The sequence below is a fragment of the Myxine glutinosa genome, chromosome 11 (assembly GCF_964187855.1).
Source record: "Myxine glutinosa chromosome 11, kmMyxGlut1.1, whole genome shotgun sequence".
Lineage (NCBI taxonomy): Eukaryota > Metazoa > Chordata > Myxini > Myxiniformes > Myxinidae > Myxine > Myxine glutinosa.
Window position 1 is genome coordinate 113,236,418 of NC_136271.1, and position 26,377 is coordinate 113,262,794.

The 26,377-nt window shown below is 44.0% G+C and overlaps 1 protein-coding gene across 3 annotated transcripts in view; it reads left to right on the forward strand.

Moving 5' to 3' along the window:
• Positions 1–4,701: 4,701 nt before the first annotated feature.
• RAP1GDS1 (Rap1 GTPase-GDP dissociation stimulator 1) overlaps positions 4,702–26,377 on the forward strand; it is a 70,657-nt gene continuing 48,981 nt past the window's right edge. For 2 of the 3 annotated variants that reach the window (XM_068131248.2, XM_068131250.2), the window contains exons 1-2: positions 4,702–5,046; positions 15,832–15,948. In XM_068131248.2, the coding sequence (XP_067987349.1) occupies positions 5,043–5,046; positions 15,832–15,948 (121 nt within the window). In that variant the 5' untranslated portion in view covers positions 4,702–5,042. The remainder of the gene's footprint in view (positions 5,047–15,831; positions 15,949–26,377) is intronic. The other variant, XM_068131249.2, reaches the window with a different exon arrangement.

Here is a 26,377-nt window from a genome sequence, read left to right on the forward strand (position 1 = left end):
GTTAGGAGTGGAGGAATGGTTGATCAGAATAGTGATGGCAATGTACAAAAGAGCGTGCACAGCTGTAAGGATGAAGGACGGGAACAGTGGTGAGTTTGATATATACCGTGCATTCAGAAAGTATTCAGACCCCATCACTTTTTTCACATTTTGTTATGTTGCAGCCTTATGCTGAAATCGTTTAAATTCATTTTTTCCCTCATCAATCTGCACTCAATACCCCATAATGACAAAGAGAAAACAGGATTTTAGAACGTTTTGCAGATTTATTAAAGAAAAAACTGAAATATTACATTGACTTAAGTATTCATTCCCTTTGTTATGACACTTGAAATTTAGCTCAGGTGCCTCCCATGTCTCTTGATCATCTTTGAGATGCTTTTGCACCTTGATTGGAGTCCACCTGTGGTAAATTCAATTGATTGGACATGATTTTGAAAGGCACACACCTGTCTATATGAGGTCTCACAGCTGACAATGCATATCAGAGCAAAAAACAAGCCATGAGGTCAAAGGAACTGCCTGCAGAGCTCAGAGACAGGATTGTGTCGAGGCACAGATCCGGGGAAGCCTACAAAAAAATCTCTGCTGCATTGAAGGTTCCCAAGAGCACAGTGGCCTCCATAATTCTTAAATGGACGAAGTTTGGAACAACCAGGACTCTTCCTAGAGCTGGCCGCCCAGCCAAACTGAGCAATCAGGGGAGAAATGCCTTGGTAAGAGAGGTGACCAAGAACCCGATGGTCACTCTGGCTGAGCTCCAAAGATCCTGTGTGGAGATGGGAGAAACTTCCAGAAGGAAAACCATCACTCACTGCAATACTCCACCGACCTGGGCTTTATGGCAGAGTGGCCAGACGGAAGCCAAACAGTTCAATCTTTGTTTCATAAGACCACAGAATCTTGTTTCTCACAGTCTGAGAGTCCTTTAAGTGCTTTTTTGCAAACTCCAAGCGGGCTTTCATGTGTCTTTCACTGAGGAGAGGCTTCCGTCCTCACTGAGGAGAGGAGAGGAGAAATCCAAGAGAATGCTATCATCCCAGCCTTGGCTGGATGTGGGCAAGCTCAAGGAGGAGAGGGTAGATGAGGAGTTTGCGAGCAGGTTGAGTGGGGTTTTGGGGGGTCTGGATGCTTTGAGGGATCCTGAGGAGTTGTGGAGTGCCTTCAAGACCACCATCCTTGATATTACCTGTGACTGTCTTGGAACCCACCATCAGGCGAAGAGGAACTTTGTCTCTCAAGAGACGCTTGATACCATCGACCAGAGTCGCAGGACCAGGCTTGATGGTAGAGCTGAACTTTTCCAGTAGCTGAGGCGTAAAACTGTACGCTTGCTTAAGGCGGACAAGGAGGCCTATGTGCGAGGAATCCGTGAAAAGGTAGAGCATCACGTGTAAGGTGTGGTGGCTCCATCTCTGACTTATTTCCAGTTGTTACTGGAGTTCGGCAGGGGTGTGTTCTGGCTCCCACACTCTTCAGTGCTTGTATGGACTGGATTCTTGGGAGGATGTCAGAGAGGTCAGGCTGCGGTGCATCGTTTGGGAGTGTCAAGATCTCTGACCTTGATTTCGCAGATGATGCAGTCATCTTTGCGGAGACGCTGGATATTTGTGCGGGGGCCCTCCAGGCACTGAATGAGGAGGCAAAGCCGCTGGGAATCCAGATTTCCTGGGTCAAAACCAAGATCCAGGCTTTCAATGACATCTTGGATGCTGCTGTCTTGTCTGTGCCTGTTTGTGGCGAAGATGTTGAGGACACAAAGAGATTGATTCACTTACCCTAGCAGTGTTATTCATGTCTCCACATGTTGCAAGGCAGAGGTTGATAGACGTCTGTGTTGGGCCTGGGGAGTCATGGATTCACTGGATCATGGGGTGTGGCGCTGTCAGTATCTACGCAGGAGGATGAAAGTCAGAGTCTTTAAGTCCTTGGTGCTTCCAGTCTTGCTCTACGGATGCGAGACTTGGACCCTTACCAAGGGCCAGATAAAATGAGACTTAATACCTTTGGAACCAAGTCTCTTCGGAGAATCCTTGGCTATCGCTGGTCGGACTTTGTGTCCAACGAGCGGTTGCTGAGAGACTCAGATGAGATTTGTTTCCTGTATGGTCCATGAGCGTCAGCTGCAGCTGTATGGACATGTGGCTCGTTTTCCGGACGCTGATCCAGCACACCAGATACTCTCAACAAGGGAGCCTCATGAGTGGAGGAGGCCAACGGCCCGACCGCATGCCTCGTGGTTGCAGCAGGTTTATCGGCATCTCAAGGAGATAGGGATGGGCCAGGCATCAGCCTGGGGGATGGCCACATGGAGGCCTCTGTACTACCATCGGAAAGTGGGTGCGGCGACGCGCTGCTCTGGCGCATGCTCCCATACCTGACCTGGCCAACATTGGCGTTTATATGCATTGTGATGAATACAGGAATACAGCGATTCGTAGGAATGAAGATCAGCTATATTACCATTTGTAGATATGCAGCTTAATTGTATAGAAACCGACCTGTTCTGAGGGACAGCGTACTTGAGATTGGCGGACACAATGGCGGTATTAAGACTCCAAGCAGTGACCTGAATGCAGACTGACCAAAGGTAAGTCTGTTAGCATAAATCACCCAAACACCCAGTTTTCATTCATGCAATTCCTTGGAGGTCAATAAGTATGCATGCAAAGTTTGGGGCCAATCGGTTTCATGATGATGGAGTTATGGAGGAGACACACACACACTACCTTTTATTATTATGGATGATGTTCAGTGCGTGGCTGATATAATAATTTATCATACCCAGCGAAGCAAACATTCTCCCTCGCTCCTAATCCTTCACTCCTCGCTCCTATAGCGTCACTCCTCGCCCCAATCCTCACTCCGATATCCCTCACTCCGAACCATCGCTCCTCACTCATATGCCCCACTCCTCACTCCTATTCTCAATCCTCACTCCTATTTCCCTCACTCCTCGCTCCGATAGGCCTCAATTCTTGCTCCGTTAGCTTTCACTCCTAACCATCACTCCTCCCTCCCGTCTCTCATGCCTGTCCTCACTCCTATAACCCTCACTCCTTGCTCCTATAGCCGTCAATCCTCGCTGCAAGCGATAGTCCTCACTCATAGCTCTTATCCCGCACTTGTCGCTCTTATCCCTCACTCCTCGCTCTTATCCTCAATCCTCGCTCTTATCCTCAATCCTCGCTCTTAGTCTTATGCCTCACGCCTCACACTTCTCACTCATCTCTCTTATCCCCACTCCTCATTCTTATCCTCACTCCTCGCTCTTATCCTCAATCCTCACTCTTATCCCTCACTCCTTGCTCTTATCCTCGCCCTCACTCTTATTCCTCACTCCTCGCTCTTATTCTCACCCCTCGCTCTTGTCCTCACTCCCCGCTCTTAGTCTTATTACTCACCCCTCGCTCTTAGCCCTCACTCCTCGCTCTTATCCTCACTCCTCGCTTATCCTCACTCCTCGCTCTTATCCTCACTCCTCGCTCTTATCTCTCACTCCTCGATCTTATCCCGTTCACTCGCTCTTATCCTTCACTTGTCGCTCTCATCCCTCACCCCTCGCTCTAATCCCACTCACTCCTTGCTCTTAGCCATCACCACTCGCTCTTATCCCTCTCTCCTCACTCTTAGGCCTCACTCCTCGCTCTGCCTCACTCCTCGCTCTTATACCTCACCCTTCGCTCTTATCCCTCGCTCTTATCCCTCACTCTTATCCTGCACTCCTCACTCTTATCCTGCACTCCTCGCTCTTATCCTGCACTCCTCGCTCTTATTCCTCACTCCTCGCTCTTATGCCGTTCACTCGCTCTTATCCTTCACTAGTCTCTCTTATCCGTCACCCCTCACTCCTCGCTCGTAGCCATCACCACTCGCTCTAAGCCTCACTCCTATCCTCACCCCTCGCTCTTATCCCTCACCCCACGCTCTTATCGTCACTCCTCGCTCTTATCCTCACTCCTCGCTCTTATCCCTCACCCACTCGCTCTTATCCCTGACCCCTCGCTCTTATCCTGCACTCCTTGCTCTTATCCTATACATCTCGCTCTTATCCTGCACTCCTTGCTCTTATCCTGCACTCCTTGCTCTTATCCTATACTCCTCGCTCTTAGCCCTCACTCCTCGCTCTTAGACCTCACCCCTCGCTCTTAGGCCTCACTCCTCGCTCTTACTTATCCCATTCACTCGCTCTTATCCTTCACTAGTGGCTCTTATCCCTCACCCCTCGCCCTTATCCTGCTCACTCCTCGCTCTTAGCCATCACCACTCGCTCTTGGCCCACACTCCTCGATCTTATTCCTCACTCCTCGCTCTTACACTCACCCCTCGCTCTTATCCCTCACTCCTCGCTCTTATCCCTCACTCCTCGCTCTTATCCCTCACTCCTCGCTCTTATCCCTCTCCTCGCTCTTACCCCTCACTCACTCCTCGCTTTTTTCCCCACACTCCTCGCTCTTAGCCTCACTCCTTTCCTCCCTCGACCTCACCCCTCGCTCTTATACCTCACTCCTCGCTCTTAGGCCTCACTCCTCGCTCTAATACCCCTCACTCACTCCTCGCTTTTTTCCCCACACTCCTCGCTCTTAGCCTCACTCCTTTCCTCCCTCGACCTCAGCCTTCTCCGCTTCTCATCCTCCTCGTTCCTCTGCTCCTCACTCTCACTTCATCCCCGCCTCACCTCGTCGTCGCTCCTCCTTCTTTCCACTCGCTCCTCCCCTCATTTGTAACCCCATCCCCTTGTACTCGTCTCACTCCTCCTCTCGTTTGTTACCTCATCCCCTTGCCCTCGTTATCGCCCCTCCCCCTAGTTCTCACCCCGTATTCTCGCCTCGCCGTCCCCCTCCTATTTCCTTTTCACTGAGGCGCATTTACGATGACATTGACATAACGCCTCGATCGTGGGTTGGGCGAGACAGCGGGAAATTGCGCTTTCTCTCTCTCTCTGTGACTGCAATTAACTCGGACACTGAGACACACCGTCTGTCTCTTCGACGCCTTTCCTCGTGTATCTCTCTCACAAGCTGGCAGTGTCACTGCCAACGATGGGTGAGTTTGGAAGTTGATTGTGATCGTCATTTCTTTTTTTCTTGAGGAAGGCGCGCCCTTACACCGTTCATAAACTAGCCGAGCGCCGATCATTATCGTGCCTCGCTAGGCCTCATGCTTCGTATCTTCAGTATTGTTTTGGAAAAATACTTGAGGCATGTGTTACAACGAGCTTGATATCGGCATTCGTTGTAGCGATGATGGCGATTAAATTATTCAGGAAGCATATATATACATATATTTATATATTAATTATTTTGATTTTTTATTTATTTATTTTATTTAAGGGTTTGTTTCCATAGTGCGTGTATGAATGTTTCCTAAAAAAAAAAAACTTCCATTCTGTCTGGAGGCATCTTATCACTCTGTGTGTTGTGTACGGTAGGTACATCAGTCATCATCGGAATGTGAACATACCTTCACTTTTGTATGCTTGTTTCATAATTATGGAGCTCTTTTTAATCTAGTTACTGTCGTCACGATTAACATTAACTACCTGAGTCGAGAAATGCAGATCCTTACCTCTGTTGCATATTGCCCACCTGCCATCATAACAGGTCCTCGCTCTTATCCAGCTGAGATTCTGTGTTTGTTAATGGAAATATTCAGGTGTATTTAACATTTAACAAACTTGCTTGTGATTGGTCAAAGCTATAGATGTAATTGTATAAGTATGTCTTGGTTAATCTTAATACTTTGCTTCATTCCAATAGCAGCATCATTGGCTGCTCGTCTGGATCAAATGGAATGCTGGTTAAAAAGATCTCTTCCCTCCCTTATACCAAAGTATCATATTATGGGTTTATCACATTTCCATGGAATGGCGAGCTTTTGGCAGGTGCCCAACCATTTTATGCCATGCTGGTTTACTCCTGGTGCAATCTTTTTTGAATGGAATAGATGCACAAGTTTGCCTCCAAGCCAGACGTAAACATGGTAGTCTCCCCGGTGGCAAGATGGCCATGTACCAGACTTCCAGCAATCAAGGAATTATTTTTGCCTTTTTTTTTGTTTTTTTGTTTTTTTGTATACAACATCGAGGCTCTTGAAAGAGCTAACATTAATCACACAAAAAGTCAAACGGACACACAAAACACAAAAAATAAGGGGAGCGGCAGACAAGATGGGGAGAGGGGAGAGGGGGAAGGACACAAACACAACATTTGAGAGCAGGGACAACGGGAGAAATGTGGGAGGGGAGGGCTTTGGGGGAGGTGGGAGAGGTATAAAACATATGAACACTGCAAGGACTTCCAGGAAAGAAGTTGGAATTAAAGAAAGAAAAAAAAGAAGTGTATCTGGGGTGAATTAGCGGGGGTAGAAAACATCAAGGTTTTGCATGGGGGAAGATAAGAGATGGTGTTGAACAGCTGTTTTAAAGACCTGGAGGGAGGAGTGGGATTGAAGGGAGTGGGGGAGTTTGTTCCAGAGGCGGGAGAAAAGGGGAATGAAAGAGTGAAGATGAGCAGAGCCTTGATTTTGGCAGTTTAACCATAAGAGTGTTGCAGGCAGATCTTGTGCGACCTGAAGGAATATTTGGGGGACAGAGCACAGAGAGAGCTGGGGGAGCAAGGCCGGAGAGGAGTCGGTAGAAGACAGAAAGACCACCAACCTGCCTGCGGTGAGTGAGTGAGAGGCCCTCGGAGATAGCGTCATCGCGGGAGATTCCAATGATTCTGAACGCTTTGGTTTCAACAGCGTGAAGACGAGCTAGGTGTGAGGCAGGAGCACCAGCCCAGAGGGGAGAGCAGTACTCCATTGAGCTGCGGATGAAAGCCTTGTATGTGGTGAGGAGCTCAGGTGTGCCAAGGAAGGACTTCGCACGACGGAGGATGCCCAGTCGGCGACTGGCTTTGGAGGCCAGCTTGGAAATGAGGTTTTCCCAAGAAAGATCATGGCAGATAGTGAGACCCAAAAGCTTGAGCGACAGAACTTCTTGGAGAGGATTGTTGAGAAAGTAGATGGGAGGGTTTTCCAGTCGGTCCTTTCGGAGAGACATTGTAAGCCTTGAAAAGATTGGCCGGTTTGTAATTTTTGAATATTGTTGTTTTTGCTGATAGTGGCTGTTTGGGGTTGTTTTTATGAAGCAATTGGTCATTTTAATTAAGCAGTGTCCATTGCATTTATTTATTTTGCAAATGTATTTGTGAAACAGAAAGAAGAACTAGTCCTGTTCCTGAAGGATGTTGTAACTCGTCTTGCTGGTCAAAAATATAATGGCATCCACTTTTGCTTTGACGAAGGATTAACGCCCGAAACATCCGTTTCATCCGGACCTTTCATACCGATTAGCCTACCTCCATCAACGTTATGTTGATTTCATCCATTGCACTATTTGTAATACATATATTATTATATGTATATATATATATGTTTTCCTTCTCATCTCCACCCGCTCCCCTCAATTTCCCCCAATTCTCACTAGTGTGTTTGCATATACCAGATTCCATGTAAAATCCACATGGTTCATCTATCTATAATTCCAGCAATCTGTGTGTGTGTGTGTGTGTGTGTGTGTGTGTGTGTGTGTGTGTGTGTGTGTGTGTGTGTGTGTGTGTGTGTGTGTGTGTGTGTGTGTGTGTGTGTGTGTGTGTGTTTGTCTGTGACCGCTGTTTCTCGACAACCACGGGTCCGATATACTTTAAACTTGCCAGGTATATTGCTGGGGACCCGAGGATGTGCCTTTTCAAGGTTTCATATTAATCGGACAAGTAGTTACCGAGCTATGTCCAAAAAACGATTCAACCAATCAGAGAGCAGCGAGCTATCACGTGTGCCGAACGTGCCGAACAGACTCTGCCTCGGACGGCACATTTGAGAGCGTATTCATTTATTTCACGTTGGCAAACTATGTTGGCGTTAAACTATGTTTTAAAACTAATTAAAACTAATTTGCGATTCTTTCGCTTTCCTGCGCCTTTGTGCACGCTATGGCGATTTCTTTACCAAACTCCGCAAGCCGTTCGCTTTGGACCAAACCATTTCATGTAAATAGAGGGGGGGGATTGTCACCGTACTCGCAAGCCGTTCGCTTTGGACCAAACCATTTCATGTAAATAGAGGGGGGGGATATAATTTTAGATATATATATAGTACGGGCATGCCCTAGTATTATTAATGCTTGTTAGTGGAAATCTGTTTGCTTGAGACATAATCTGGCAACCACCCTGTTACTGAATTTTCCACCACGGCATTTTTCGACTTCACTCCGGGCTTGCAGATTTTATTTACACAAGTGTATATAACGTTGGTACTGATGTTGTCTTTTTGCCTTTTTATTGGAGACTAGCAAATGCATTGCCGTGCCAATGCTTATTTTGCCGATGTCTACTTTCATGGAGTTTAGGGATTTAAATGTTTTTTTTGGTTTTTTTAAAACTACGTATCCTCCTACCCCCATACCCTCTCTGTGGATCAGAAAGGCCAGGCCACTCCCAGCTTTTGAGTCCCTGGCCATCTTACTATAATTCACCAAATGTCTGTCTGTCCGTTCCCAGGTACCGCAAAAACAGCTGAACCGATCGCAACGAAATTTTGGGTGGGTAATCCTGGGACCCCCTGGAGTAAAATAGGCTATATTGTTTTTCCATTTTTTTTTTCAAATTTTCCAGTTTTTCCAAACATGGTGGAATAATATTTACCGATATGAACAGTGATGTGGCTTTTATTGAAATTCTACAAATACTGTTTAGATTTTGATGATTTGCGTGTGATATGATTTAACGGATGTTTCTATAAATCGTTTAAAATAACAAAAAGCCTTCAATTTCTGATATTTTGCCTTTTCATTTGGGCCTCCCAATTGAAGACCCGCCCATGGGGCGGGTACCGTTGCTAGTAATAAAAATACGGAGAACTAGACGACACAGTAGAGTGCATGCAGCTCAATAGTTTATGTTTTGTATCTCATTGATAGGCTGGATCTGGTCCAGACCTCCAAAATGGGCTTGTTCTTGTCACCTACCGAACTCATCCACCAAGTTTTTATCTGAATCCGTCCACAACTTTTTGAGATATCGTGCTATATATCTTTTTTGGCCCCGTCTCTCGAAGGTAAAGAATCACTTAAAAATTCCCGTATTCGGCTCTTCACCAAAATCTAATCATTTTGTCCTCGTCACAAACCCAACCTCTCCACTAAATGTCGTCACGTACCCGTCCACAACTTTTTGAGATATCCTGCTTACAAACAGATAGACAGGGGTGAAAGCATAACCTCCGTCCACCTTTGCTGGCATACCTGGTATTGGCCTAATGGTTAGGGATTGGGATCCTAAGGTCCTGAGTTCGAATCCTGTTGAATTAACGCCAGGTGGGGTTGAGTCAGCCTGTCATCCTTCTGAGGTCGGCAAAATGAGTACCAGATAACTGGTTATAGAGAGGCATTGCATCAGCGGCAGACGCACCCACTGAAAATGATGCAACCAGCAGCCGGGTGGCTGCACACGAACCACCCACCTTTGCTGGCAGATGTAATAAATGAATAGGCTATGATGATGGCCAAACTAGGGCTCAACCAACCACCTCTATTTAGCTACCATATGACGATAATAATGACAAATTGTAACAACACATACATAATTCCTCGGTCAACTGGGCGTGGAACTTCAAAAACACAAAAATGTAACAATTCTCTACCTTTCAATTTCAACACACTCTTAATCCAGCACCAGCCAGTAGTAGTTATTTGTTTATATCATCAGCTGATTTATATAAAAATCACGGTCTAATTTTGATTCTTGAGCCATCAGGACCGACATCTTTTTATTAGTATTTGTTAACATTTTAAACTCTTACTATGACAAAATGTATATCAACTAGAACGGCACTCAGTAGAGAGCATACCTCCGCCTCGTTGGCCATATCACTCAATGGTGAAGAATCACTTAAATAATTATACAAGCTGGATCCAGATCTTCACCAAAATGGAAGCGATTCTTCCTTGTCACATACGCTACATCTCGGCCAAATTTCATCCGAATCCATCCATAACTTTTAGAGATATCCTGCTATGTATAGTTTTTGGTCCTATCTCCAAATGGTGAAGAATCACTTTTAAAATTCTAGTAGCCGAATCCGAATCCGGATCTTCACCAAAATCTAATCATTTCGTCCTTGTCACATATGCTACATCTCTGCCAAATTTCATCCGAATCTGTCCACAACTTTTTGAGATATTTTGTTCACAAACGGACAGACAGACAGGGGTGAATACAGAACCTCCATCCACCTTTGGTGGCGGAGGTAATTAACAAAAAAATGTAGGTGCTTTGCCAAATCGCATCTCTTACCTGCTTAAATTTGCATCTCTAAGCTGAGAGAGTGTTACATTTTTGTCCGTGTCACAGTGTTTCATTTTGTCCGTGATGTGGAAGCACATCACAGAAACGATTAGAACGGCACCTGGTAGAGCGCATACCTCTACCTCCGCCAGGCTGACCAGTTTACGTGTTGTATCCCACTGATACCTCGGAGACATGCTGAATGGAGAAGGTGGATCAGACTCGGCAACGGTTGCTCGAGTGAGATGTGCATGGAAGAAGTTTCGGGAATTGAGTGGCGTGCTGATGATGAGGGGAGTGTCGTTGAAGCTGAAGGGAAAGGTGTATGCTGCATGTGTGAGAAGTGTTATGATTTATGGGAGCGAGACATGGGTAATGAACGTAGAGCAGCAACGAAGGCTGGAAAGGGTGGAAATGCGAATGGTTCGACGGATGTGCGGAGTATCGTTGAGAGAAACACAACAACAACAACATGCATTTTAAAAGGCCATTTTCCCTGCTAGAGCGGAGCGGGAGAGTTGGGAATCAAAATATCGTTGAGAGAGAGGAAGACAAATGATGAATTGCGAAAGATGATGGGAATAGAGCCTGTGATTGATGCTGTGAAGAAGAACAGGTTGAGATGGTTTGGTCATGTGTTGAGGAAGGATGAAAGTGACTGGTTGAGAAGAGTGATGGAAATGAATGTAGAAGGAAGTAGAAGACGGGGAAGACCGAGAAAGACTTGGCTAAAGATGGTGGAAGAAGAAATGCGGGCAAGGGGGTTAACAAGGAGAGATGCAGAAAATAGGGCAAAATGGAGAAGATTGTCATGGGGACCGCAAGGCTAACCCCCGCTCTAGCAGGGAAAATGGCCTTTAAAATGCATGTTGTATCCCACTGATAGGCCAGATCTGGATTCGGACCTTAACCAAAATCTAATCAGTTTGTTCTTGTCACCTAACCAACTCATCCACCAAGTTTTGTCCAAATCCATCCACAACATTTTGAAATATCATGCTATATATCGCTTTTCGCCCGATCTCTCAATGGTGAAGAATCGCTTCAAAAATTTTAATAATTCTCGCATCCGAATCCATATTCAGATCTTCACCAAAATCTAATCATTTCCTCCTTGTCACATACGCAGCCTCTCCGCCAAATTTCGTCTGAATCTGTCGACAACTTTTTGAGATATCTTGTTCACAAACAGACAGACAGACAGGGGTGAAAACATAACCTCCATCCACCTTTGGTGGCGGAGTTAACAAGTCACGAAACTTAACAGATGCCAGAAAATTAATAAGTGTCTCACTAACCTTGAGCTTGAGGCCGAGAACAAATGGTGCTCCTGGCCCCACCTCTGATTGGCCCTGCAGCTATAATGATAAATGCAACATTGGCCCTTTGGTTGACGTTCGCAGATGAGGCTGAGGGCATGCGGTGCGGCTTGAGGAGAACTCCAGAATAAACAAGAGATATCCATTTTTAAAAATATATTCGTTTAATTAACGACATCTGCCAAACCACGTTTTCAATTAAATGTTGTACACCGCTCCTTTCCTATGCCATCTCCAGGCATTGCAAATTGTCATTGCCGGGCACCAAAGGGGGCTCGGCAGTGACGCACGCTGAAAGAGAGTACTCAGTTTTCACTCTGGTTTCTTGTTGTACACCGCTCCTTTCCTATGCCATCTCCAGGCATTGCAAATCGTCATTGCCGGGCACCAAAGGGGGCTCGGCAGTGACGCACGCTGAAAGAGAGTACTCAGTTTTCACTCTGGTTTCTTGTTGTACACCGCTCCTTTCCTATGCCATCTCCAGGCATTGCAAATCGTCATTGCCGGGCACCAAAGGGGGCTCGGCAGTGACGCACGCTGAAAGAGAGTACTCAGTTTTCACTCTGGTTTCTTGTTTTCTTTCTTGCTTTCTTGCTTTCTTGCTTTCTTGTTTGTTTGTCCGGACGATATCTCAGCCATCCTTTAAGCTAGGAAGCTGAAATTTCGGCACAATAGTGAGCAAGTCCTTTGTCAAAAACGGTATTTTTTGTTTTTTGATTAATCAATTAATTGATGAGTTATTTAATTATTAGCGATTAATTAAGTACTTATTTAATTAATTAAATTTCATTTCTCTTCTGACCATTAACTCAGGCACCTTTTGAGTTAGGAAGCTGATATTTGGACATGCCAATGACCAGGTGATTTGGCTGCAAAGGCTATTTTTGATTTATTAATTAATCAATTAATCGATTAATTATTTAATTATTTGATTAATGACTTCTTTTTTTTTTTTTAAAGTTACAGATTCTGATGAAATGGTGGTGGTTTATGTGTTCTCTGACCGAATTGATTAATAATTTAATTTTTTAATGATTATTATTTATTTATTTTCATTATTAATCATTTATTTATCTTCTTTCTCATTTGGCCAATATCTCAGGCACCTTTTGAGCTCAGAAGCTAATATTTGGACATGAGTGACCAGGTTATGTGGCTATCAAGGATATTTTTGATTTATTAATTAATCAATTAATCAATGTATCGATTAATTATTTAATTATTCGATTAATTACTAAAAAAAAAAATTTTCCCCCAGCTACAGATTCTGATGAAATGGTGGTGGTTTATGTGTTCTGTGACCGAATTGATTGATAATTTAATTTTTTAATGATTATTATTTATTTATCTTCATTATTAATCATTTATTTATTTTCTTTCTCATTTGGCCAATATCTCAGGCACCTTTTGAGCTGGGAAGCTAATATTTGGACATGACAGTGACCAAGTGATGTGGCTATCAAGGATATTTTTGATTAATTGATTAATCATTTCATCGATTCATTATTTATTGATTAATCGATGAATTACTTATTGATTAATCAATTAATTATTTAGTTTTTTATTAATGACTTATTTGATTAAATTTCTAAAAGATACATCTTCGGATGAAGCACAAGTGGTTTTGTTATGGTATTAGCCAATTGATTAAGAAAATATTTTGTGATAATCTTTTATTGATTTTAATTATACAATTAATCAATCAATTAGATGTACATCTCTCCCTCCCAATGCAGCCTCTATGAGCTCCACTGCGGTATTGCCAGGCGCCGGAGGCGCCCCGGCAATGCCGCGCTGTAGGATATTTAATTATTTGGCATGGGGGCGGTGTACTTTGAATGTATGTGTACTTGTTAAATTTATTTTTAAAACGTTACACAAAATTAATGCATTCTTTTGCTTTCATTCACTTCCCATTTTTTGACCCTCACTGACAAGTTCTCTTTGATGTTTCTCAGGTGTTCACAACACACAAACCATTAACCCCCAATTAACCATGAAGTGAATTTTATCAATATGAGAAGGGCTCTCATATCTCATGTACGAGCTTTTCACGATAAAATTAATCCTTATCTCTTTCACTGACTTTGACATCGTTTGCTATTGACTTCTTGTGGCTCGAGTGGTGTCTTAATACAACAAGCGTTCTGAGTATTGTGCTGCAATACATGTCCCCTATCGGCAGTCTGTCGTCCGGAAAACTGTTGGGGAAATTACCAAGGGTTATTTACCCACAGGTTCTGAATCGTTCCCAATCGCTAATTACCTCAGGACGGGCTCACCTGTGATTCGCACTCGGGACTTCGATTTATACACCTTGCGGAGAGGTCAGCAGAAGCACGAGAAAATACGTTGTTGATAAAGAACCTTTCGAGTCGCTAAATATCAGTAATTTATTATATTTTCCGGTTCACGATCAATGATCGATGTGTATATATATATATGTTGCTCGGCTTGGCTCTGCCCCTCCCCGAAAGCGCGCGCTGTGTCGCGCTTTTGACGTTCGCAGACGAGGCTGAGGGCGCGCGGTGCGGCTTGAGGAGAACGCTAGAATAAACAAGAGATATCCATTTTTAAAAAATATATTCGTTTAATTAACGATATCTGCCAAACCACGTGCCCTATCGCAAATTCCAAAAGGATATTTTAGTAGACTGACGAAAATCACCATCGCCCAGCATCAAGTGCCAACCAAGATGGCGCCAGGTAGCTGCATCTCCACCTATGTGGTGTGAATGGCAATGGTCATTCTATATATTTTCAGTTCAATGGTCTGGCGGCGAGGATGGAACATCACGTGATCCATCTGAACGAATCAGCGAGCTGCTCTGGCACAGGCTGAGATTCCGTGTATAATGTTCCTCGCTGAAATGCGCTGAGGTAAATATGAATAAAAAATATGGATCTCGTCAAATATTTTTAGGTAGGCCATGTCCTTCCCAGGCTCAATGGCCATGTCTATGCCAAATATCAAGCACGTGAGCCTCTCCGTTTAGGAGTCTATCGGTAACACACACACACACACACACACACACACACACACACACACACACACACACACACACACACAAACACACACACAAACTGTGTTTTATTTATATAGATAGTAACACCCGTTCCCTCTGGGAGCGAAATATGGTGTGAACTGTGAATGCCTCCTCCCTTTGGCAGGGATCAATGGTGAAACCACTTGCACTATTCCACATTTACAGGCAAAAATTGCAAGTCGTCTCACCAGATTGGTCTTCAGCCATTTATGATTCTATAAATTATCAGACGTACACTCATGCATAGATACAGAGAATTCCATGATATCAATGGTTCAGTAAATCAATGGTTAATCATATTCAAAAAAGGTGTTATAACACACCCAAACTTCCCCGGCATTGTGACTAATTCATTAAGAGCCCTCCTGAAGTGGCTTAAGCACCGCAGAAAGCACACCAACGAAATGGGTGATAAGGAACGGCTGGCTTGGCAAGTGATAGCAAGCTGATTGTTTATGGTTGAAATGGCCAAGGAATTTTTAAAAACAGGTTAGCAGGTACAGTGGAGTGACACCCTATCCCATGGAAGTTACACTTACAAACTGCTCACGACTCACGTTATACTCACAAACCCATACATTTTTCCCCGCAGGGCGGGGGTTGGCCTTTTTCGGGCACCGTGGTCCCCTTTTTGAAGCGATGTTTTATGGCCGGATGCCCTTCCTGCCACCAACCCTGTTAGTCGCCTCTTGCGACACACAGAGAATTACCAGTGAACTGGTACTCAATTTGCCGACCTCGGAAGATTGACAGGTTGAGTCAAACCCCCTGGCGTTAATGCAGCGATTGACCGGGATTCGAACCCAGGATCCTAGGATCCCAAGCCGGCACCCTAACCACTAAACCAACACCAGGCTGAATATATATATATATATATATACAGTATACTGTATATATATTTTGTTTTTTTTATTTTTATTTTTATTTTTTTAAATTAAAGAGCACAAATAATTAGAAGATTGCAGCAAAATGACATATTTTCATACTCCTGCATGTCATTATCATCCGAGTGGATTAGCTACTCACATGAAGAGACAGGTGCTTGTTACTGAATTATATGCTGCAAAATGACGTGTTTTAATGTTATTAAGCAATTTGGAAGGTTTATATCACCTTTGTTTGCCTTGTTTGCTTCAGAGGAGTTGTTGGAGAGACTTGGGCGAGTTACATTGCAAGAGTCAGAAAAACAGGCAGACCCGAAGGCTGGCGAAGCTGAGATCTGTTTGGATACAATGCTGAAGACTCTGTCTTCCGGTGAGAAGGGAGAGGTTGTTTGGAAAGGGGGAAGAGTGGGATCTTTAAAATGTAGATTTTCTTTTGTATATCGGACATTTTCTGAAGATTTTCTGCCATTTTACTTCAAATTAAAACACTTTTTTTAAAGTTCTTCCTGTAAAATGCTCGTCTTGTGTTTACATATAATGAGCATTACCCAAATAAGGTGATTCTGTCATATAAGACGTAATTTATCAAGTTTGTGATGGTAATTTAGAAAATATAATCATGTCATTTGTAATCGGAAGCTTTCAGCATTATTGGCATCTCCCTCGTTGAGGCTGAAGCACATGATTTGTTGTTCTCCCCTTGCAGACAGGTCTGTTGCCGACACAAATAATTTTAACTGCCCCTCCTCCAGTCTAGCTCCCTCGGGTCTTTTCAACCTTCCAACCATGAACCATCCCCAGCTCCTTCAGCTCCAACCATCCCCAATACAGCTGGTTAAATTCTCAAAAACCAGACTGATTGCAAACCTCATCTATTTTGTTCCTCACTTCTCCTGTTTGTGGAAGCACCTACCCTTGTCTGTTGTATCTCACTCTCCTCTCCAAGGCTTCAGGCGGGCATTGTACTGCCATGTGGTGTCATCCACCATCCCTACCAAACCTCTTATTTGCAGATTACTAGTGGTCCCTCCTCTCTCTCCCTCTCCCCCTCTCTCTCCCTCTCCCTCTCTCCCTCTGTCCCTCCCTCCTTCTCTCCCTCCCTCCTTTTTTCCCCTGTTCGTTCATTGCCAAGCCTGTGCACAAGTATTGCCCCATGTCAGTTTATACCTTCCCCTACCTCGCTCTTCCGTGATGCTCAATTTTCTAGCGAGAGTTGAAACAGTGGCTGAATGGAATTATTTTTGTCATTCATTCATTTATTTCATTTACTCGTGTATTCGTTCCTTTTTCACAAAATACCAGGCAATCCATCCTTTGTAGCTAACATAATGTAAATCGGAAGTCAGTTTCGCTGTATCATCAAATCAAAAAGAAGATAATCTTTAAAGCAGGCAAGGACATTTAGAATATCATCTCCCTGCACCCATTTACAAACAAGGACTATAAATAGCCTGGTGTTGGGCTCGCGGCTAGGGTGCCAGCTTAGGATACCAGGATCCTGGGTTCGAATCCCGGTCGATCGCTGAATTAACGCCAGGGGGTTGACTCAGCCTGTCATCCTTCCGAGGTCGGCTAATTGAGTACCAGTTCACTGGTAATTCCCTGCTTGTCGCAAAAAGGCGCCAAAAAGGGTTGGCGTCAGAAAGGGCATCCGGCCGTAAAACATTGCTTCAAAAAGGGGACCGAAAAAAACAACAACAACCACGGTCCCCGAAAAAGGCCAACCCCTGCTTTGTGGGGAAAAATGGCCTCTAAATGTGGTTATTATTTTATTATATATCAAATCAAAAAGATTTTCATAGACTATAACGTATTAAAATGAAACGGACAATCTTTAAAGCAGGCAAGGACATTTAGAATATCATCTCCCTGCACCCATTTACAAACAAGGACTTTTTGAATTTGAATATTTATCTGTGTACAGTGAACCCTCGTTTATCGCGGGGGTTCCGTTCCAGAACCCCCCGCGATAAACGAAAATCCGCGAAGTAGCGACCATTTTTTTTATTTTTTTTTATATATATTTTAAAGCATTATGAACTCCCCACACTCTTATTAACCTTTCCCATACTCTTATAAACACTTCCTATACTCTTAAACACTTTTTACACTCTTAAACATACGTAATTTTAACAACATATAAAATTCTAATGGGTACTCACCATTGAAGATACTGTAGCTACCCATGGGTTCCCCAAGCAAGACCAGCATCAGAATCTCCTTGCTCCAGCCGGTGACGTCACCGGCGGGGATTCCCGGCGCGAGAGTGGCTGGTCACGTGACCGCTAAAGCGTGCCGCGCTTTGCGGGTATAATCAGCTACACCTGTTGATCACGTGACCACCGATTCACCGAAGCACGCCACGCTTGAGAGGCGTGGCTTTCGGTTTCTGGTTGTGCTTTATAATGCAGCCCGATAAATGGGCTTTTCAGTGTTCCCGAGTTGGTTTTGAGAATAAATATCTTCTCGGACGAGTTTGTGTCTTGCCCGTCATTTCGTCCGTATCAAGCAAGAGCCCCGGCTCTTCAATACTACAACTTGCGTGATGAAGATGATGATGAATTAGCTGTGCAGTACTGATGACGATGAAGGTGATGACGATGATGAATGTACTGGCGTTTTCCATACGCACGACTCTTTGTCTACCCTTCTACTGTACACTATGTACAGTATTTTATTTCTTGTAATATGTTTTAAATACTGTATTTTTCTTATTTCTTTACGTTTTTTAATTTTTTAGGCTAGAAAATGCTTATTTTACCACAAAAATATTTAAAATAATAGTATATAAAAATACATTTATACCGCAAAATCCCGCGATATAGCGAAAAATCCGCGATATAATTTTACATATACTAGCGAGAAAAAACCGCGATGTACCGAATCCACGAAAAGTGAACCGCGATATAGCGAGGGATGACTGTATATCTCTTATTGCGCTGCTATATCTATTTCTCTTATTTCATCTCCACCAAGTCCGTCTCCACCGACACCCACTCTATCCTGACAAACTGCATCACTGAAATAAAATCCTGGCTTCAAATCAACTTCCTCAAGCTTAACTGTGATAAATCTGAAATAATCATCATTGGCCCAAAAACGCTCACAAAATCCACCCATAACTTTGCCCTCAACATCGACGGTATCCCAGTATCCACCTCCCCTCACATCCGGAATCTTGGCGTCATCTTTGACCAAACCCTCTCCTTCGACAAATACACTAAACAGATCACAAAGTCAGCCTTCTTTCACCTGAAAAACATTGCCCGTCTCTGCTCATCACTCTCCTCCACGGCTGCAGAAACCCTCATCCACGCCTTCATCACCTCCCGTCTGGACTACTGCAATAGCCTCCTCTATGGTTCACCCTAAAAAATCACCAATAAACTCCAATACATTCAGAACTCCGCTGCCCGTCTACTCACCCATTCCCGGACCCGTGACCACATCACCCCCGTCCTTTACAAGCTTCACTGGCTCCCCATCCCCCAGAGAATCCAGTACAAAATCCTCCTCTTGACATACAAAGCCCTCCATAACCTGGCCCCATACTACCTGGCTGACCTCCTCTCCAGACACAATCCCACCCGCAACCTCCGCTCTGCTGGTACCAACCTCCTGACCCCCTCCATCCGGACCAAATTCAGATCCTGGGGGGACAGGGCCTTCTCCATCGCTGCTCTCACCCTCTGGAACTCACTACCTCACACCATCAGAGACTCCTCCTCACTCACCACATTCAAAACATCACTAAAGACCCACCTGTTCAACACTGCATTCAACATTCAACCCACAGCATTGAACCCCTGACTATCTCTTCTCCTTCTCCCTCCTTTTGCTTTAAATATTTCCCTATTGATTCTTGTCTTTTTGCAATTGTTGTTTTCATGTATTGTTATGCATTATGTTTTCCACTCTGTCAAAGCGCCTTTGGGCTTCTTGAAAAGCGCTATACAAAATAAATGAATTATTATTATTATTACTATATCCTTGCTCTTTTGTTGACAGATCATAGCCTTTCACATCAAACCAAATCAAGCTTCCTCTGTCAGAATATAATTTGCCAAATGCACTCCGTGGCAGCTAAATGGCACGTTTCACCATGTTACAAAACTACTCCAATAATATATTTTATTACTACTGGCAGGACTAAAAGAATACGAGACTGCCTAAATCTATTATTGTGCCATCCACTCAATATACATGACTCTCCAAATACAAATCCCACCACAAAAAAAAAGCATTTAAAAAAACTGTGGATAACTAGTACGGCACTCAGTAGAGCGCATACCTCCACCAGGCTGAACAGTTTATGCTTTGTATCCCACTGAGAGGCCTGATCTGGATCTGGACCTGCACCAAAATTGGATAAATTTGTTATTTTCACCACCCCAACTCATCTCCCAAGTTTTCTCGTAACCTGTCCACAACTTTTTGGGATATCGTGCTATATATTGTTTTTGGCACCATCTTTCAATTATGAAGAATCACTTCAAAAAAATTCTCATATCCAGATCCGGATCTTCACCAACATCGAATCATTCCATCCTTGTCACACACTCAACCTGTCCACCAAGTTTTGACTGAATCCATCCATAACTCTTTGAATCTCTTTCAGTGGCTGACCATGGAAATAGATAAGTGGGTTCATTTGACAATCCTCTAGGAGTGACAGAGTGAAACTAGGAGATTTTCCAGGATTGAAAGACATGTGCGTCATTTATCCGACCAGCATCTACTCCATTCTAGGTCAGAAGAGAGTGACACTGCTGTTGAATGCCTGTCAGTGGGAGCGGCGTACTGTATGACAAGGTGGAGTCATTTACAAAAAGGAAGAGAGGGTTTTCCAGAGCATTTGATCTGTGATTCATGTAGATGAGGAACAAGACTAGGCCCAAGATGCTACCTTGTGGCACTCCAGCCTCCACTCAGAGAGGAGAGAAGACTATTTCATTGATAGCAATGCATCGACTTTGTGACTGGAGGAAGTCAGAAATCCAGAAATGAAGCTGCCTTTTATGCCACTGTTACATATTTATGTGAATGTATGTGAATTACTATTCCGGGCTTTGCTTATCAATGTGTAGTCGATTAAAGGTTGTTGTGATTAAAGGGTCAGGAGCCCTTCTGAGAAAAAGGAGACCGGAAACGGAAGAAGAAAAGACACGAGGTCCTGGAGACGCGACGATTCTTCTTCTTCCTGGCCTGAGAATCGGCGTTTAAAAGCCCGTCTGGCGAGAGGAGTTACCGGGATGTGTAACTACCCTTTGACACGTCAAGTCACTGTGGGTTCGTGCACGGAACCAAGCAGCTGGCACAGTTCGCCTCGCCGTCTACAAGGCCGCGTACGGGTCGCACCTTGGGCCGCGCGTGCTGGGCAAGCCGCGTGTTGCTTTGCCTGCTTTACATTACCCGCTTTGCTTGGCCAGGAGGTGCGCGCTGCAGCCGTTGTTCCCGGTACGGGACGTGCCCGGTGAAAGCACGTCAGGAAGGGTCCGTTCAACCGCCCGTGTGCGGAGAAGCCGACCATCATCTTGGTCAGGAGGGGCCCAGAGACATTGTGAGGGACAGAGACAAAAGGGGTCGTGAGTACCCAAGGGGTCGGGAGTGGGGAAAGGGGACACACACATATATAAGATGGCCATCGTAATCACATTGGTGATTGATTGTTGATTGTGGATTGTTGATGGTTGTTGATTGTTGATTCCTTGGGGGAATATATTATTGATTACTCTGGATCCTTGGTGTGGGGGTTTCTTATTGACTGGAATTCATATGGATTGCGTTACGAAAGCATATAAATAATAGATCTTTCTGGCGGAGTTCCTCTCACGGTCCGGGGGTCACCGAGACCAGGTAGTCACCGGGAGGACCACGTAACACCACAGATAGAGAGCTAGGTGAGCAAAGTAGGATGCCAAACTGTGAAATGCCGAAGATATGTCCAATGAAATGGTCCTAACCTCTTGTTTGAGATTTCCAAGAGGAGCAGTATCATATCCATAGCTGAGTGATTGATCAGACATCAGGTGTTTGAAAAGAGAGAAGACTCATCAGCAGCAATAATGGATTCAGTAACTTTGCATTTACAGTAATTAGTATACTACAGGAAGTAGGTTGCCAGAAGAAGAAGTAGCTTGCTGGTCGGTAGTTGAGAGAATCTGTTTATGCACACTTGTTGTGGAAGGGTGTGATGTTAGCTGACTTCCAGGCAGATGCAAGGCAGCCAAAGGAGAAGGACAGACAATCTACAGGGTGTCCCATAAATGGATAATCTCCTTTTGCCGAGCTGTAGGTCACGAAATATTTGATAACGCACATTTCTGGCATCACACAGGAGGGAAAACTTCGGACTTCCTCTCTGGTCGTAGTCAACGTGTGGCCCTGAATAGATTTCTCTCATCTCCCCTCCTGTTCTGGCTGGAGCTCCCCAAGGTAGTTTTCTGGGCCCTGTGCTATTTCTGGTCTTCATCAATGATCTCTCCGACTCTCTGGAAAATCCTCTCTATCTCTTTGCTGATGACTAAACTCTCTGCCGCTCCATTCCTTATCCCTCAGATCGGCAGTCTGCAGCCTCCTCACTCTCTGCAGACCTGGACAAAATCACAGACTGGTCAAACAAGTGGAACATGTCTTTCAATCCTGACAAATCTCACACTCTTACTATGTCTCTCCGAAAAGACTGACTGGAAACATCTACTTTCTCAACAATCCTCTCCAAGAAGTTCTGTCGCTCAAGCTTTTGGGTCTCACGATCTGCCATGATATTTCTTGGGAAAACCACATTTCCAAGCTGGCCTGCAAAGCCAGTCGCCGACTGGGCATCCTCCGTCGTGCGAAGTCCTTCCTTGGCACACCTGAGCTCCTCACCACATACAAGGCTTTCATCCGCAGCTCAATGGAATACTGTTCCCCCCTCTGGGCCGGTGCTCCTGCCTCACACCTAGCTCGGCTTCCCGCTGTTGAAACCAAAGCTTTCAGAATCATTGGAATCTCCAGCGATGAAGCTAACTCCGAGGGCCTTTCACTCACTCACCGCAGGCAGGTTGGTGGTCTTTCTGTCTTTTACCGACTCCTCTCCGGCCTTGCTCCCCCAGCTCTCTCTGTGCTCTGTCCCCCAAATATTCCTACAGGTCACACAAGATCTGCCAGCAACCATCTTATGGTTAAACTGCCAAAATCTAGGCTCTCTGCTCACGTTCACTCTATTCCCCTTTTCTCCCGCCTCTGGAACAAACTCCCCACTCCCTTCAATCCCACTCCTCCCTCCAGGTCTTTAAAACAGATGTTCACCACCATCTCTTATCTTCCCCCATCCAAAACCTTGATCTTTTCTACCCCCGCTAATTCACCCCAGATCCACCTTGTTTGAAATTCCAACTTCTTTCCTGGAAGTCCTGGCAGTGTCCATATGTTTTATACCTCTGCCACCCCCCCCCCCCCCCCTTCCCATGCCTCCTCCCCGCAAAGCCCTCTCCCTCCCACAGATCTCTCGATGTCTCGATGTCTCTCGGTCCCTGCTCTCAAATGTTATGTTTGTGTCCTTCCCCCTCTCTCCCCATCTTGTCTACCACTCCCCATGTTATATGTTTTTTGTGTCGGTTTGTCTTTCTGTGTGATTAATGTTAGCTCTTTCACGAGCCTCGATGTTGTATACAACAAAAAAAGAAAAAAGAAAAAAGAAGCTCTTTCACGAGCCTCGATCTTGTATACAACAAAAAAAAATCACACTTTAACTTGAGGAATAGAAAAATCGCACCTGTGTCTGAAGGAAGCGGTGCAGTTTGGCAGTATGTGAGCAATCCATGCAAGTTCTTGGACTCCCAGATGCTGACAACTTTAGAACCCTTTAGAATTACCCTTTATAACCCTTTAGAATTACCCTTCAGAGCCCTGTAGAATTGCCCCTTTGAACCCATTAGAATTATCCTTTAGAACCCTCTAGAATTGCACTTTAGAACCCTTTAGAATTAAACACGGTGGGTTAGAAAGGTTCTTTTTCATTTTTGACGGACAGATAGAGGGAAGGACATAGTAAAATGTTGAAGTGGCTTCACCGCTTAAAAAGAAGGAAGAATAACACAAAAAATCCTTAGTCACTCACTTTATTTCAGGCAAGCTTCAAGGCACAAACTTCCCGGCACATTTCTCTTTCGCCTAGGAAATCGGCTGATATGCATGTTCGATTTGATCCTTTTTTATCTTTTTTTTTTTTTGAAGGGCTAAATTTACGGGTTAGCAGCGCCATCTCTATTTTGATCGTTAAGATAAATTTTGATGCCAGAAACATGCGTTTTCATCAAATATTCCGCAATCCACAGCTCAGCAAAATGTGGCTATCGACTTATGGGACACCATGTATAAAGTAAACTAGAACTCGGTAGAACGCACACCTACTCGGTAGAACGCACACCTACTCGGTAGAACACGCACCTCCGCCAGGTTTAACAATTTACGTTTTGTATCCCACTGATAGGCAGAATCTGCAGACCTGAACTAAAATCTAATTGGCCTGTTCTTGCCATTTAATGAACTCGTCCCCCTATTTTTGTCATAATCCGTCCACATCATTTTGAAATATTGTGCTCTATATATATATCGTTTTTGGCGCCATCTCTCAATTGTGAAGAATCACTTTTAAATTGTAGTATCCGGATCCTCATCAAAATGTAATAAATTTGTCCTTGTCATGCTCCGAACCTGTCTACCAAGTTTCGTTCGAATCCGTCCATAACCTTTTGAGGAACCCTGCTCACGGACTAACAGAGGTGAAAACATAACCTTTATCCACCTTCGGAGTTTGTAAGTTGAAGTAAAAATCTGTCTATAATATGAAATCTCTGAAATCAATTTTTACTAAAATGTTGGCCAAAAAATAATGTTTATTAAAATGTCATTCAAAAAAAAATATTGATGTGCATTCCCAAATCCTTTTTTGGGAGCTTGTATGCAACAACTATGGTTTATTCTGAGTAGCTCTGGAAATTCACCGTATGCAACAAAGGCACTGATATAGAAACCATACCACTGATTCTGTTATCGGTATTAAAGTCTGTGAATTATTTGTGCTTCTGTGCTGATTCTCTCCAGATTTTTGTTGTTTTTCTTGTTTGTTTTTTTTTTTTAAATTGCTGAGTAATTATGACTTTATGATTCAAGTGAGTACACCTAATGCATTAATTATTGTTGGTCTTCTGTTTCAAGCAATAACATCATGTAGGCACAATAATTTTATTGTAATTAAAATTTCATGGCTGGAAATTCTTCTGAAGTGTCAACTGGGGGTATGCAAAGTGCCAATTTTCCATATGGCCGTGACGTAATTGCAATGGAGAGACGTTAAGGAACACATGCTTTTCTCAGCTCGAGTACTTTGACATTACCATGGAGATGAAAGACGAGATGCTTAGCTCAAGCTTTGTTCGCATGTCGGAATAAAGATCTGTGACGGGCGAGTTGTGCAGTGAGTTTTATTATTTTTGTACACACGATAGAGGCTCATGGAAGAGCTAGAGCAGAATGGAAGGGAACAAAATGGAAAGGGAGAAACACCAACAGCAGAGTAGAAATGAGAGGGAAATCAAGAGGAGGAGGAGATGGACACATGGGAGTGAACACGTGCACACAAACCAAATGAAACACAGCAAGAAAAGGAAAGGAAAAGTGGGGATGAATCAGAAAATAACCAAACTAGCCGACAACTAACAAATGAAAAGAGGTGAGGGATTGGGGGGGGGGGGGGTGAAACATCGCAATAACCCGGATAAGAGAGTGCTTGGGAATGGGATGATTTTGGTTAGAAGAGATCGTTAGTATGAATGGGGGAAGTGATGACCTGAGGGATGAATGTGACTGAACAGACTGGGGAAGTTTGTTTCACAGATGAGAGAAAAGAGGAACAAATGAGTGGAGGTGAGCAGTGAGCCTGGATTTTGAGAACTTAACAAGAAGTGGGTTCCTGGCAGATCATATGTGGCCTGCACAAACCTAGAAGGGACAGAGCCAAGAGAGGGCAGAGAGTACAAGACTAAAAAGGAGGTGGTGGAATACGGGCAGGCCATCAACCTGTCTGCAATGCAAAAGTAACAGACCTAGACATTCATCCTTGTCATGGGAGATTTCATTGATTTTGAGGACCTTGCTTTCGACAGCATCAAGAAGGGTAAATTGTGAGGGAGGAAGCACCAGCCCAATGAGGAGAGCATGACTCCATCAACATGCAAAGTACGGCCTTGTAGTTTGTCTAAAGTTCCGACTGGCCATATAAAGCACTTGCATGACGAAAAATGCCCAGTTGGTCGATGTCTTTGAAGGCCATCTTGGAAATATGGTCTGCCCAAGAACGATCATGGCTGATGATGCGGATCAAATATTTGAGTGACTTAAACTCTTAACCTCTTTGTTCCACAGTCAGCAGTGAGAAGCTATCAGACACATTTGTGATTCATCAGCTGGAAATGAGGGGTTGACAAAATATTCCTTCAGAAGGGGGAATTTTTTTTGTAAATTATTGTTTGTGCTTATCATTTTATTATGGTGTCAAACGGAAGTTGCTTAATCACTTGTTCAATACCCTTGTCAGAGTTTCGTGGGAGTGATTATTGCTTCTTTGTTTTTGCTTTTTACAGCTTAGCCCGTAAGGCAATGCGATCTGGAACAGCATTTGTATGGTCCGATGTATATATGTATATACATGTATATGTATATATATATGTGTATACATGTATATGTATGTATGTATGTATGTATGTATGTATGTATGTATGTATGTATGTATGTATGTTCCTACCGCCAGCATT